This window comes from Vulpes vulpes, chromosome 7, assembly GCF_048418805.1.
Source record: "Vulpes vulpes isolate BD-2025 chromosome 7, VulVul3, whole genome shotgun sequence".
NCBI lineage: Eukaryota > Metazoa > Chordata > Mammalia > Carnivora > Canidae > Vulpes > Vulpes vulpes.
The window spans coordinates 117,634,152-117,649,266 of record NC_132786.1 but is presented as its reverse complement, the minus strand read 5'-3'; the positions used below and the strand labels follow the sequence as shown (position 1 = coordinate 117,649,266).

At 38.5% G+C, this 15,115-nt stretch overlaps 1 protein-coding gene across 2 annotated transcripts; it reads left to right on the top strand.

Annotated features, from left to right (window-relative positions):
• The first annotated feature begins 10,443 nt into the window (after window positions 1-10,443).
• GPR85 (G protein-coupled receptor 85) lies at window positions 10,444-14,894 on the top strand. Of its 2 annotated transcripts, XM_026012158.2 has the most exons (3): window positions 10,467-10,741; window positions 10,989-11,110; window positions 12,264-14,894. In XM_026012158.2, exon 3 carries the CDS (start codon window positions 12,434-12,436, stop codon window positions 13,544-13,546), a length of 1,113 nt encoding a protein of 370 aa, XP_025867943.1. In that variant the 5' UTR covers window positions 10,467-10,741; window positions 10,989-11,110; window positions 12,264-12,433; the 3' UTR covers window positions 13,547-14,894. The 2 variants fall into 2 exon arrangements, with proteins under 2 accessions (XP_025867944.1, XP_025867943.1); XM_026012159.2 differs by lacking the exon at window positions 10,989-11,110 and having other exon boundaries at window positions 10,444-10,741.
• Window positions 14,895-15,115: the final 221 nt, after the last annotated feature.

Sequence of the window (15,115 nt, the reverse complement as noted above, 5' to 3'; positions counted from 1 at the left end):
GATTTACATTATGTATTAGTTGGATATATTAGTTTAAATAAAATACAGTATTAAAATTAGTTTTACTTGTTTCTTTTTACTTTAATATTTTGGCTACTAGAAAATTTTAAATTACGTATGTGGCTCACGTTAAATATATATGAAAAGACTGGTTTAGACTCTAAAGGCACTGTGGTATACTGAGAGTGCATAAGACCTGGTGGCAAGAAAATATGAAATCAAGTTTCTGGTTTTACCCTCCTTGAGGTAAGTCACTTAAGCACAAATCCCAACTTTTCCATTGAACTTGGGCAAGTTAATTAGCTCTCTCTGTGCCTCAAGTTTTTTCATCAGTAAAATGAATCATGCAACCGACCTTATGAGGTTTTGTGAAAACCAAATAAGTTAATAAATGCAAAGAGCAACTGTCACATTATAACCCGTATAACTACTAATTAGTCATCTTTCAAAACTTTTTTTTTTATTTTAGTACACTAAAAGATGGATAGATACTTCATAGGATAAAGTTAGAATACAGTCTAATAATGTGTTTAAAATGAATTTAAAGGGATTTAAAATGAATTTAAAGAGACACCTGGGTGGCTCAGCAGTTGAGCATCTGCCTTTAGCTCAGGGTGTGATCCTGGGGTCCTGGGATAGAGTCCCGGCATCAGGCTCCTTGCAGGGAGCCTTTCTCTCTGCCTGTGTCCCTGCCTCTCTCTGTATGTGTGTCTGTCACGAATAAATAAATAAATAATCTTAAAAAAATAAAATAAAATGAATTTATAAATCATAAAAACTAAGTAAATGCTAGTAACTGGTCAGCTCTAAAAGTCATTAAATTTATGCAACCCTGATGGTCATTACAAAGTTTCAGTCCTCCAGGGGAAATATGAGTTCAGCATTCATATTCTGTCATCCTAAATTATCAGTAAGTTGGTCTCCTGTACATAATTTTTGTATCCTATTACATACCATGCTGAGAATGACCTTTTAGTAAAACATCAGAAGAGTGTAGGATTGATACCAACCTTATTTTCAAAGTCATGTTTATATACATATACTGGGATATTTAACTTGTTCTCTCAATAATTTTGATACTGCATAGTTTTTATGTTGACTTGAGGCTTTCCAGAACATATTGTACTTTAGAAGTATTTAAACATATTGTAAGAAAAGATTTCAGCTACAATATATGATATAACTCCTGAGGATAAGGAAAGGACTGTTCTTTAATTTCTTTTCAAAATACCATGCATATTTGGAGATTTATATGTTATTTTGGAATAACAGATGTAAAAGAAAAAAATACTTAATTCTTAGGATAATTTTTTTTCAATGAACATTTATTCATGTATTTCACTAATAGTTACTAAGTGACTATTATGTGCCAGGCATTATTCCAGGTATCAGGGACATAATCAACATAGACAGAAATCTTGCTTCCATGAGGCTATGCAGTATCAAAATTATTGAGAGAGCAAGTTAAATATGGAACACATGCATATATACAAGTTAGATGGTTATGTTGGTATGCATCGATTCTGAGCTCTTTTGACTTTTTACTAAAACACACTTTTGAACTTATTTTGCGAGTAGGATCAAAAATTCAGTCCATCTCTTTACTAAATTTCAGTGTATGCATGATCTTCTGTAGTAATAAGACTCATTATGAAACCCCAGCAAGAATCTCACCTATTCAATGCCAGATGGCACAAAAACAAGCCATTTATAGAGGGGATTACAAGTAGGCTATATACAAAAGTGCTGTCTCCACATGATTCCTAGTCTTTCAACTGAGTGCCAGGGATTTCTGTGCTTAATTCCCATTAGAATTTATGAGAATTAACAGTGCATGAATGAAAAAAAAAAAAAAGATCCTTAACTGATCTTTTCTGAAAAGTGAAAATGTTGAAGCCATCCCCCCAAGTTAAAAGTTCAAATTTTGCGTGTATTTTTGATAAGAGCCTTTTAAAGTTAAATTTTAGAACTGTTTAGGTTGTAAGTGGGGAGCAGATTAAACATGTGCTGACTTGGCTTAACAGAGGCTGAATTTTGGAAAGGCTGCATGGTGCAGTGGAAACATTTCCTGGGCTGGGAGTCTACAGACCGATTGAGTTTTCATCTCTAGCTCAAGAAACTTAAAAATTTCTAGATGCAGAAGAACCAATGTATGTGAAAGAGTTTTATATAATGCTAAGCAGTAAATACTCTTGGACCTACGTATAAGACATACCCGAATGAGTAAATACCTAATTGCTAGAGAATTTTAAATTTTTTATGATAGAGTTGTTTTTAATTTACTGATCAGATTTACTATGCAAGAAATGCAAGAACCTCATGATTCCCTTGGAAGAAATCTGCTAGTAAAAAACCCGGAGCTTAAAAGGAGCCCAGGGTTTAATAAAAGCAGAGCAAAATGACAATAGTCCTAGACCTGCACACCACAACCCCATAGTGACGAGAAGAGACACTACACTAATACTGACAGAAATTTCAGTATTAAGAATTATCACAGGAAGACAAATTATTTAGTTGGAGGCTTTTCACTGGTATATATCCCTCCAGCTTACCTAGACAGCTGCTTGCCCAAACAACTAGCAACGAGTTCTGAAAATGCTAGAATCACACCTCTATTCTACAGTTTTAATTAGAACTAAGTGATATGAAACCCATAGCCAAAATATATTTCAAATATTGGAGCTCTGCATTGGGCCGCTTCCATATCTACCTCTTAAGCTTGTTCACCTGCCCATCTCCATGCAGCACCATGACATTCCAAGAGATGATGGGTAACAGCTAGAAGTATAAATTATAGAGTTTGTAGATGTAAGACACTCTGTATTTGGAATCTTTATAAACAAGACTCACATTTGCCACAATGCATGCATACAACAGTATTCCTTATACCCCATGGAAATGATTAATGATCCTTAACAATAGCCAAGCCAGAAAACAACTGCTATAATTCACATACCAAATGCCAATACATAACGCCATAATTCTAGATCAGATAAAGGAGAAAGGCAATGTTGACCAAATTCTTCTAAGTGGTGAACTTGTATAAACCCAGCTGTAGACATCACTGCCTTCTGAGAATGAGCTACCACCCTGTTTCAAGTTGCTGGAAGCATTGTTCTTTGCTCCCCTTGTTCCAGAGATTATGAACTCTATCATCAGTTCTGGCCTTTGTTCAAACTAAAAGGACTTAAAGAGTGATTTGGCTGGTATCTTTTTAATTGTATTCAATTAGTAAGATGAATCAGCACTATTTTACATAAGAACCTCTTATATTTAGCTCTTATTTATGCCTCGTAAAGAAGGGACAGAAGTATCTTCTGAGAAGAAGACAAAGAAAAAACAAGAAAGATAATCCTGATTTTTGCTGAAGAGTAACATCATCCTTGTGAAGTCTTTTTCCAAATAGCTAATGGCCAATTTCTATTTCAACTCCTTTCCTGTTTCTCCTATAGACAATTTGAATAATCCATAGGCAAAACTAGAGTAGAGGGTATTCATCATTTCAAATGTTATATTACTGAGCATTTTACTTCTGTATTGATAAATCAGTTTTGATTTTGTTTTTGGAATATACCACCCCTTAGGCTATTAAAAATTCATTATCATAAGTCCTAAGCCAAATAAAAGCTGCAGATGTCTCATTACATATTTGAGTACCAGGTTAGGGGTTCAAAGCATAAAAAAAAATCTGCTCTTGGTTTAGAATCTACATGAGAGACATTCAGTTACTAGAAAATGGTTTGAAATTACTAAATAGTAAGGCAAACAAAGAATCATGTAAATTCTAACATAGTAAAGCTAAGAAGTACACAAAATTCCCCCAAATCCAGAGTAAATCCTTGGCCAAGAAAACTTTCTGCCCATAGTACAAATAATTATCCCAACCTTATTAAATTAAGAAAAACATAATTCAATTGGAGCCTGTGTCATTGTTTTTTACTTCTTTTGCTTTTATGTTCTCCTCACAGTGCCTGGCATAGTACTCTTGATGTAGCAGGTTCATAATCACACATTCAACAAGAATGGGTGGCGGTCCTTTGTGTGCCAGGTTCTGTTTGGGCACCAGGGAAGAACAGGGCAAAATAGGACCATACTTGTATTCCCATACAGTTCATATTCCAGTTGAGACTAAGAGTTTGTTAGTTGAATGAAATAACATTGCTCCAGGACTTACTCAAAATCCTTTTTTATGTAAAATCAGGCAGATAATAACACACTCATATTTTTTATCAAATGTCCAATAAGTTATATAACCTTATTTATGAGCTATGGGAATTTTGTTATGTCTTTGTTTTAGAGAGGTCTTATTCCATACAGAGAAAATTATAAAGTTTTTCAAAATTAAGACAAATGAAAAAAATCAGAAAATCAGAATGCAGGACCAGACAATTAATAGAGGAAGCTCTTAAATTAGAATTTAAGTTAACATTCTCTCATTTGTCAAAAAGCTAAACACCACCAAATCTTAAATAACCATAATCTGCTTATATGATCATATAACTGGTGTTTATAATAATGGCCTTAATGCACTGTAAGATTGATGTAACCTCTGAATAATCAAAGAAAAAAATGCCTTATATGTCCTGAGTTTTAAAAATTATATTGCATTTTTATTTCGTAAAAATTTACAATCCACGTATAATATGTAGGACTCTCCATTAACCTGATTATTAAATTAAACTTCCTGTTCCTTCATTATTTTACCAACACTTACTTTCCCTTCCCACTTCTTCCCAATGCATATACCCATGCAATCACGCACGTGTGCGCACACACACACACACACACACACACACACACACATACGCCACCCACTCTCAAGCCATGGGTCACTGCTTTTTTTTTCATGGTCGAGACTGACTCCATTTAAAAAAAAAAAAAAAAAAAAAGACAAAGAGGAATGAGATAATTTTAACAGACAAATATTTTAACAGACAAATGCTTTTGAAAAAAGCTCTAAAGTTTTACTAGACATTATTAGTAGGGAAACTTACATTTGCTGTCCTCATTCGCAGGATCACATTTAAATAATGTGCAATAGAAGAAGAGGCTTAAAGACTTCCAGAAGAAGAAGGCATGCTATATTTCCTTAAATAATTACCACTTTGTTCTTAGAACATCAAGGGAATCCACTAAAACCTTTATCATCTGGACCGTGCTGTCATTAATAGCAAAATAGTTTCTTAGCCTGACTTCATAAACCTCTATGCCTGTGCCCCTCACTTATTAATCCTTGTCTGACTTGATCTTCTGAAACTGTTCTGTCAAAGGTTGCTAATTTCCTCAACACCAGATCCAATGATAGCTTCTCACTTCTCTTCCTTTTAACTTCCTAGATACAACCTACACTTGACCACTGCCTCCTTGAAATCCTTTCCTTCCTTACAGTCTGTGACACTGGTGGTCCTCTTTCTTTTCAGTGTGTTCTATTTCTGGTTCTCCCATGTTCCTTTCTATCTCTTAAATACAGGCATTCCCTTTTTCAGTTTGCCCAGAGGGAGCAGAATGGGTATTTTTTTTTTAATTTACTTAACCTCAATCTCCTTCTCCCCCAACAATCTCTCCCTTGGCAATGTCACTCAACACTCATCTTAGCTCTACAGTCATCTATGGGTACTTCCTAAACTTGGGCTCTTCACTTCCAGCAGCATATACATCAATACTGGAATGTTCCACCAGCATTTCACATTCAATATGTCTAAAATTAACTCAGAAGCTTACTTATCAAACCAACCCTCTCTTTATAACTTCTGCTGTCCCAGTTAATGATGTCTTATGCTTCCCAGTTATCCAAACTCCAAACCTTAGAGTCAATTCTAACTCTTCAATCTCCTTGGCTTCCCTTTTTTTAATCACTTGATTAAAAACATACAGTTTGTAGTTCCTCTTAACAATCAGATCCACCCCTTTGTTTCTGTTCATCCCATCCCCTCCACTTCTACCCATTTTAGGCTTTCCCTACATTGATGCAACTGCTGGCACACTGGTCCTATCTCTTGATTTTTCATTTCTTGCAAGATCCAGCACAATGACTCCTACAGAGTAGAACCTCAACAAATATTTGTTAAATGAATTCAATAAAGGAACAAGTTTTCAGAGAGAGGGAAATTGTCAACATAAAGGTCAGAGACAGTAAATCACTAAATTTTTAAAAGCCTGGATCTTAAATTGAGAGAGGAGATCTTAGAGATGTTAGCCTTAAAATTAAAAATGAATTATATTAACACTTTGAAGCCTGATTTGTGACAGAGAGAAAAATCTAACGAATGAACCTTTTAGCATTTTGGAAAGGAATATACCATATTCTTAATCTTTTAAAAAACTCATTAAAATTCTGAAAAAATCTCACTATTTGAGGTGGTCACAATTATGGTGGTTCCTAACTCTCAAGGCACAATTTTTTGAACCCAGTGGCAGTTTTGGGGTCGAGAGTATTCTTTCCCTGTGTTGCTCCTCAAGCAGGTGGAGCAGAAAGCCCTAGAAACTCTCAATTACTTAGATGTCATTGTGAAAAAGATGACTTTTTGCCACAAACTAGGAGGTGAGTACCATTATCAAAAATAAATGCATAGAGGCGCCTGAGTGGCTGAATGGGGTAAGCGTCTGCCTTCAGCTCAGGTCATGATCCTGGGGTCCTGGGCTGGAGCCCAGCATCACTCTCTACACAGCGGTGAGTCTGTATCTCCTTCTCCCTCTGCTCCTCCCCGCCCCCCCCCATTCTCTCTCTTTCTCTTTCTCTCTCTCTCTCTTTCAAATAAATAAATGAAATATTTTTAAAAATCGAAAATAGGGACACCTGGGTGGCTCAGCGGTTGAGCATCTGCCTTGGGCCCAGGGCTGATCCTGGAGACCCAGGATCGAATCCCACGTCGGGCTCCCTGCAAGGAGCCTGCATCTCCCTCTGCCTGTGTCTCTGCTTCTCTCTCTATGTCTCTCATGAATAAGTAGATCTTCTTTGGGATCCCTGGGTGGCGCAGTGGTTTGGCGCCTGCCTTTGGCCCAGGGTGCGATCCTGGAGACCCGGTATCGAGTCCCACATCAGGCTCCCGGTGCATGGAGCCTGCTTCTCCCTCTGCTTGTGTCTCTGCCTCTCTCTCTCTCTCTGTGACTATCATAAATAAGTAAAAATTAAAAAATAAGTAAATAAATCTTCTTTTAAAAATGAAAAAAAATGTATAATATCCCTTTCTATTGGTCGCTTGTTCCATGTTACTGAATTTTTAAAAATAAGTTCTTAGTAAATGTTTCCACGGGACACCTGGGTGGCTCAGCAGTTGAGCATCTGCCTTCTGCTCAGGGCCTGATCCTGGAGACCCGGGATCCAGTCCCACACCCGGCTCACTGCATAGAGCCTGCTTCTCCCTCTGCCTGTGTCTCTGCCTCTCTCTCTGTGTCTCTCATGAATGAATGAATAAATAAAATCTTTAAATAAATAAAAAAGAAAAAGAAAAGTTTTCCATGTTAGTCCCTGGGAGATGGGAGCTTTCTTATCAAAATAATTTTCAGAACATTTATGAAAAGTCTCTTTTTCACACATAATTTGAGATTTTGTTAAGAATTAAGAGCATCCAAGATATATGTTTTTTAAAGTTTTAAAGAAAAGCTTGAAGTGGGAGAGACAGCACTTTAAATGAATGATTAAAAAATCTTTTCTTAGAATGTTTTTCATCCTAGCCTTTCTTTCTCTGCATTTGCCAAGGATTGTTTACTTCCTGACACACACATTTTTACATAAACAATGCATAGAACAAAAATACTGCATTTGCCCATCATGAGATGTGCATCACTTGGCAAAAATCTGATGTGTCTGTCTGATTAATTTTGAAAAGAAGATAATTGCTGCTTTAAATAAAATTGTATATATTTATTATAAGAACCAAATTAAGCAAATTACATCAGTCTTCCTAATCCCCTGATCAAGAGTTAATGTAATATGCCAAGAACTTGAAAACCTTTGGGCTCCTTCAAACCGAGGGAATATAGTATTTTGCTGTTGTTTGCTTTGTCCCTTAGTCTTAACCTTACAACTAATTTTTCTAGATTTGATGATATAGGAATCAAAAAGAAATTAGTTAAGATTACATAAGGTTAAAATCTGACCCATCTGAAGCAATACCTTTACATTTGAGAACTTACAGAAGATAGGAAATCTTTGGCAGCTATTAAATATATTTTTAAAATTCCTGTTGACTGAAGATGCAGACTTCAATGTTTTCTCCAGGGGAGTTAATGAACTGAACGGAAAATATCTCATTAATTTCTTGAGCCCCCTTGTGAGGCAAGAAAATGACATTCTCATCTAACAGCTGGAAAAACTGAAGAACTAGTGAATGTAACTGCACTCAGTAGCAAAGGAAGTAACAGCTCCAATACAATAACCCAAGGATGTAGATACGAAAGAATATTGCAGACACACACATTCCCTCTCTTATTTTTAAGGAATCAATGCCCGCATCTTAAAGTATGAGGATAGTTAAACCCTTGGATCTTGGCCCTATACCTTTTGGAAGAGTAAATTATTGCCTCATGGCCTGGCAGTGCAGTCACCCTTTTAATTTACTTTTAAATAGCATTTCCATAATCCATACAACCTAAGATCTGGCCAATCATGAATCTTCAGTAAACTTATTTAAATCTCTTTTTCTATAGATTTTTTTAACTGTAAAATTTCAGGAAATAATAACTCTTTGCAAAGTACATTGAGACCCTAATTGGGAAGGAAAATAGAACAAACTGAATTGATTTGTAGTTGCACAAAAAAAACGAACTTGACATTTCACTTAGAATTTGCAAGCCATCCTACAGTTTTGAGGTCTTCCGAATATATTTGTTTTGCAAAAAAGTGGAATGTTTCACTTGAATGGAAATGCCCTCAAGTTACTTCCAGTATTGCTGTAGGATGGATTTTTCTGGGTTAAGGGAATGTAAAAGTTAGGTGCTTTATATGTATTCTTTTTTTTTTTTTTTTAAACAAATGATTATTTATTTCTTTAAATTGGTTTAGGACATCCCAAAACAAATCAGGAAAACGGAACATCATTTCAGTGTTACCAACATAGGGCTTTGTGTAATGACTGTGACACCATGACAGTGAAGTATTCATTTTTAAGCTTTAAACGGAGAAAGCTTTACCTCTGTGTGTCCAATAGAAATACAATATGTAAATTAACCCATATTATCTGTATGCTGATTGGCTTGAGTTCCCCCGAATGTCACAATCTCACCACCCAGCAATGAGGTATTTTACTGCTGTCTGGAGATCAAATTATTACTGTAGAGAAGATCTTTATTTTTTCTGTTTCATTAACAGATTATTATAAAGCCATAAGCATGCAAGAGGAGAAGCAGACGTTTTACACTGGGAATTAAAGAAAGCACGTCTGCTCGTTTTTTTGTTTTTTTGTTTTTTTGTTTGTTTTTGTTTTTTGGACGTGGGGAGTTGTTGAAAATCTTTTTGCCATCCCCACAAACAAAACTCTTCGGAAATGGTAAAATAAGGAAATGCATGATTCCAGAGGCATCCCTAAGCACCCAGTTGTCAGGCTCTGGGGTGTCTTGTGATATCATCGGACCTTTTGGATGGGTGTAAGTTTTATGAATTCGTTATATTCCTAGTATTTTTTTTTTCTTCCGTAAAAACAAAGGGGGAGGGAAAGGAAACTCACACACACACACACACACACACACACACACACCCCTGCCTTGACATTTCCAATGTGCTGGTCAGCTGTACTTGCAAAAAGGGAAAAAGAAAAGGCTGTTGCTCGGTGGGGTGGAACGCGAGGAATAGTCATTTGAAACTGCTGTCAGCCTGATCCTATAGTCATATTCGTTAGGGTAAAATGGATGTGAGTCCTTTTGCAGTTGTCCCCTGAACTTAGCTTCTCCCCACTTGACACACGGCTGCGTGCATTTGCGAATCGAAGCTGCCTAACAAAGACAGGGCTGCCCTAACCTGCTTTCTCCCTCCTTCCCCATTGACAAAGATTTTTTTTTTTCTTGACTGCGCTTTTTAAAACTATATATTTAATTTCTTTCTTTCTCTGTCTTTTATTTCTTTTTTTCTTTTTTATTTATTTATTTATTTTTTAAAAAATATATATCCTCCCCCCCCCCCCTCCCAGCTAACCTGCAAATGCAAAGGTCAGCTGGGGAAATCGCTCAAGAGGAAATCTAGAACAAGCTTCCAAGGCGCCGGACCACCCTAGACGAGGACGGAAGGAGATGCTCGGGGAGGGCGAAGAGGGGGGGCGAGCGCCCCCGACCCCCGGGCCCCTCCGGGCGCGGCCCTAAGGGAGCGAGGAGGGGCCTGAGGTCCTGAGCCTGCCGCTGCAAGCCCCCGCTTCTAACGTGCGGAGGCAAAAGTTCAGAAGCAGCCGCAAGGGGACAAAAGCCTAATTGTGCCGGTTGGACAGGACGGGACGTGCAATCAACGCAGTCAGCTCCGGACACGCGCCGAGGCTCCCGCCGGCCCCGCCGAGGCTGAAGCGGGTCCCGCCGCCGCCGCCGCCGCCGCCGCCGCCGCCGCCGCCGCCGCCGCCGCCGCCGCGGCCCCTGCGTTACTGGGGGAGACGGTGCCGCTGCGACAGGGGAGGACGCGGCGGGAGCTCAAGGAGGCTCCAGCGCGCAGGCGCCGCCGAGCCCTGCCTGGATGCTCAGTCAAGGCACTAAGGCAAAAAAAAAAATCAGCAATTTATAGAAAGAAGCAGCTCTAGTCTGTCGGGATATCCAGCACCAACAGGTAGGAGGATATACTCTCGGTTAAGTTTGGGGGGGGGGGGAGGGGGCGCACAGGGTTGATGAAACTGCAGGTTCCTTCCCCGGCACCGAGCCCTCCCTGAGGTTTTTTTTTTTTTTTTTTTTTTTGGTTGTGTGTGTGTTTTTTTTTTTTTTTTTTTTTTTTTGGTGGCTTTTTTTTTTTTTTTTTTTTTTTTTTGCACAATAAAACTGCATAATGGAAGTGCATTCAGACAATGCATCTTCGCTAGGGCTTCTTGAGAGCTCCATTTCTGCAAAGCGTTGCAAGACTGAGGCATAGCAGGCTGCTGCGAATCGCCGGGAACTGTTCCCCCTTGCAGCACAGAAGCAATCTCTCTCTCCCCATCTTCGCGTATGTAATGCATGGCTCTCTCCCCCTCCCCCTCCTCCGCCCCACATTATAAATCCAGGGGTGGCGGATTTCAGGTTTCGTAATGTTGCATGATGTGATCGGTATTTACCCGGGGATGTACCGGTGGGGAAATTAAAATCATCGAACGCAGTTTTGCATGGGCTTCCTCCATCAGCATATTCCGGGCTAGTGAGAAGTGGCAGAGGAAACATGCTTCCTGGGAATAACAGAGGAAGCCGATTTTCCTGGTGTGGCTCTCGGGCACCCAAGAGACAGTGTGCATTTTGTTTTAAAACGAAGCCACTTGCGATTTGCAACAAAGATGATCAGTGTAAATAGGAAAGGCTTAATTGCCCAAGAAATACAGGTTCATGTTGGATTCATTTGAATCCAGGCAGCCAAGGTTTACAAATGGAAGTGCATTCATTATTCCTCTGGGTGTGTTTCCCTGGCCAATATTTACATTAACCATTTTTTTAATAATCATGTGGGTTTAAAAGAGAAAAGATTTACCAAAGAATTGGGGGGGGGGAGCGCGGGCGGGGGAGGGTGGGGAGGGCAAGACAAAAGATTAAATCACATCAAATCCTGGATAAGTTCCTATTCATTGCAAAGTCTAATGTTGAAATTATGCTTTAAGATGAATCAACAAATACTCCTCTTATGATATGCAGCATGAATAGTGGCACTTGAGTTAAAAGACATATTTTGCAAGGGCTCTTTGGATCCATAGCAGCAGCAGCAGCAGCAAAGCTGCCTGTAAAACACTGACAAATACTAACAGAACTCCAATAAATGTGGGTAGTCATCTCTGTCTCCTATTAGCAATCTTGTAGATTCCATTGTAACATTAGTGATTAATTCCTGGACCTGGCATATTTTATGAGTGTGGAACATTTTATTCCTTCTGTCCTAAAGGTACCCAAACAAATTTATGTTCTCCAGAATAGGGATCCTTTTTCAATTCATCTAGTTCAGAAAACTAAACCAGCCAATTTTCTGAAATCTCACACAAAAAAGACTTAACTAAAGCAAATAATGTTATTGAAAATTAGAACTTTATTTGCTTCCCCACAAATGAACAGCTTTATGTTAGCACTGCCTGACATCATTACTTGTTAACTCAAGAACTGATAGCTCATTTTTTTTCCAGATATTCTGATGGCAAATCAAATGGAAGAAAAGAGGAAGCATGACTGCAGATCGCATCAATTCTCTTTGTGGATTACATTTTCAGTAAAATGTATGGATCTATCTTTTCCTTGTTCTTATATCTAGATCATGAGACTTGACTGAGGCTGTATCTTTATCCTCCATCCATCTATGGCGAACTATAGCCATGCAGCTGACAACATTTTGCAAAATCTTTCTCCTCTAACAGCCTTTCTGAAACTGACTTCCTTGGGTTTCATAATAGGAGTCAGCGTGGTGGGCAACCTTCTGATCTCCATTTTGCTAGTGAAAGATAAGACCTTGCATAGAGCACCTTACTACTTCCTGTTGGATCTTTGCTGTTCAGATATCCTCAGATCTGCAATTTGTTTCCCATTTGTATTCAACTCTGTCAAAAATGGCTCTACCTGGACTTATGGGACTCTGACTTGCAAAGTGATTGCCTTTCTGGGGGTTTTGTCCTGTTTCCACACTGCTTTCATGCTCTTCTGCATCAGCGTCACCAGATACTTAGCTATCGCCCATCACCGCTTCTATACAAAGAGGCTGACCTTTTGGACGTGTCTGGCTGTCATCTGCATGGTGTGGACTCTGTCTGTGGCCATGGCATTCCCCCCAGTTTTAGATGTGGGCACTTACTCATTCATTAGGGAGGAAGATCAATGTACCTTCCAACACCGCTCCTTCAGGGCTAATGATTCCTTAGGATTTATGCTGCTCCTTGCTCTCATCCTCCTAGCCACACAGCTTGTCTACCTCAAGCTGATATTTTTTGTCCACGACCGAAGGAAAATGAAGCCAGTCCAGTTTGTAGCAGCAGTCAGCCAGAACTGGACTTTTCATGGCCCTGGAGCCAGTGGCCAGGCAGCCGCCAATTGGCTCGCAGGATTTGGAAGGGGTCCCACACCACCCACCTTGCTGGGCATCAGGCAAAATGCAAACACCACGGGCAGAAGAAGGCTCTTGGTCCTAGATGAGTTCAAAATGGAGAAAAGAATCAGCAGAATGTTCTATATAATGACTTTTCTCTTCCTAACCTTGTGGGGCCCATACCTGGTGGCCTGTTATTGGAGAGTTTTTGCAAGAGGGCCTGTAGTACCAGGGGGATTTCTAACAGCCGCTGTCTGGATGAGTTTTGCCCAAGCAGGAATCAATCCTTTTGTCTGCATTTTCTCCAACAGGGAGCTGAGGCGCTGTTTCAGCACAACCCTCCTTTACTGCAGAAAATCCAGGTTACCAAGGGAACCTTACTGTGTTATATGAAGGAGCATCTGGAAATCTTTAGCCTTGTGAAACACTAACCTTCTCTGCTAAGCAATCGTGGCCTGTAGCCATATCTTGAGAAGAAAATCAAGAATGGGATCAGCGGTTATAAGGATTTGGGCAACATTCTGCAGTCTTTGCAATAGTTCACCTATAATCCTATTTTAAATCTCAGAGTGATCCTGCTGACTGCCGGCGAAGGTTTGTAATTAAGAAAGGACTTGAACCACTGCCCTAAGTTTCTTTATGTGGTTGAAAACTAGATAATGAAAGTAGCAGGTGCTAAGTATCAGTGCTAAATGCTGTGTATATCACTACTTATGAAAAAAAAAAACCATCAAAAAAACAATTAGCATTGGACATCTTAATAAATTAAGTTGACATGAGGTAAATGTGTTGATAAAAACTAATTTTAGAAGTTTGAAGACTTTAAAACATTTCATACTATTATTGTTTTGCAAAGACTAAAATATTTGGGGACTTAAAGTACTGTAATCCACTAAAGACGTGCCATGAATTATTGGATTATCACACTTTTAAAAATTCGCCTTGTAAGTTTTGGGGAGCATTCCAAAGCAGTATATTGGTTCCAATTAGGGTTTACTCTCTCTTTTTTTTTTTGTATTAATACATTACTATTTCTAAATACCACTTTCCTTACCTACTAGTGAAATTGCTAGCATTGAACTGTATTATGTGGTTTTTGTTGATTTGGTATAAAGTTTTTCCAATTCATTTATATTTTACAAATGCTAGATATTGGTCTGGGAGGCAACATTAATGGTACCAACTGGTCATAATTGAGCAGTTCTAATAATGCAGAATAAACACATGTTGCCTTAAAGGGTTATCTAGTATCTTTCATCTTATTTAGCATTGGAGCAAATAGTCAAGGGAAATCGAATTAGTAACTGGTCATGGTCATGCATCTGGAAGTGCATGGACGATCATTTAATATTCTTTTTCCTTTTTCCTCACATGATTTGAAAATTAAGGTGCACATCACCGGGATAATGAGATTTTCATCTGAGGTGTGCTACCCATTCTAGTGTGTTCTAAGAAGCAGGCAGTTGATATGTTTATATTTTAAATCAGCTGTCAAAGGGAGACCACAGCCTTAGTATGACATCCTGCACAATTTGTGAAGCATTTATTCTACCGAAGGCACAGTCTTGTTTATACTTTCTGCACATTCAGTGTATTGGTCGTTTAAATTATTTCAGTTTTAACTTGTGAAAGCTTATAATATGATTTCTGGTATTTTAGAAATACATTAGAGTCTGTGAGTCTCATTCTTTAAGATACAGATGTGTGAATTTCAATATAAAGTTGCATTTGCCAAAATTTACCCGTGTAGCCTGTTACTTTTCTTGGAATAAATTTTACATTTTTGGCAATTAACAATTTCTTTTGACCTGGGAGGCAAGCACAAACTAGGAAGACTAGCCTTATTGTGGTTTTACTTTCTGAGTTTTGTAGCTACTATATTTTGGAACTGGACATGCACGAATGATAGGGAGATTAAAGCTGATAAACTGACAAATAATACTATCTACAAAAGCATTATTT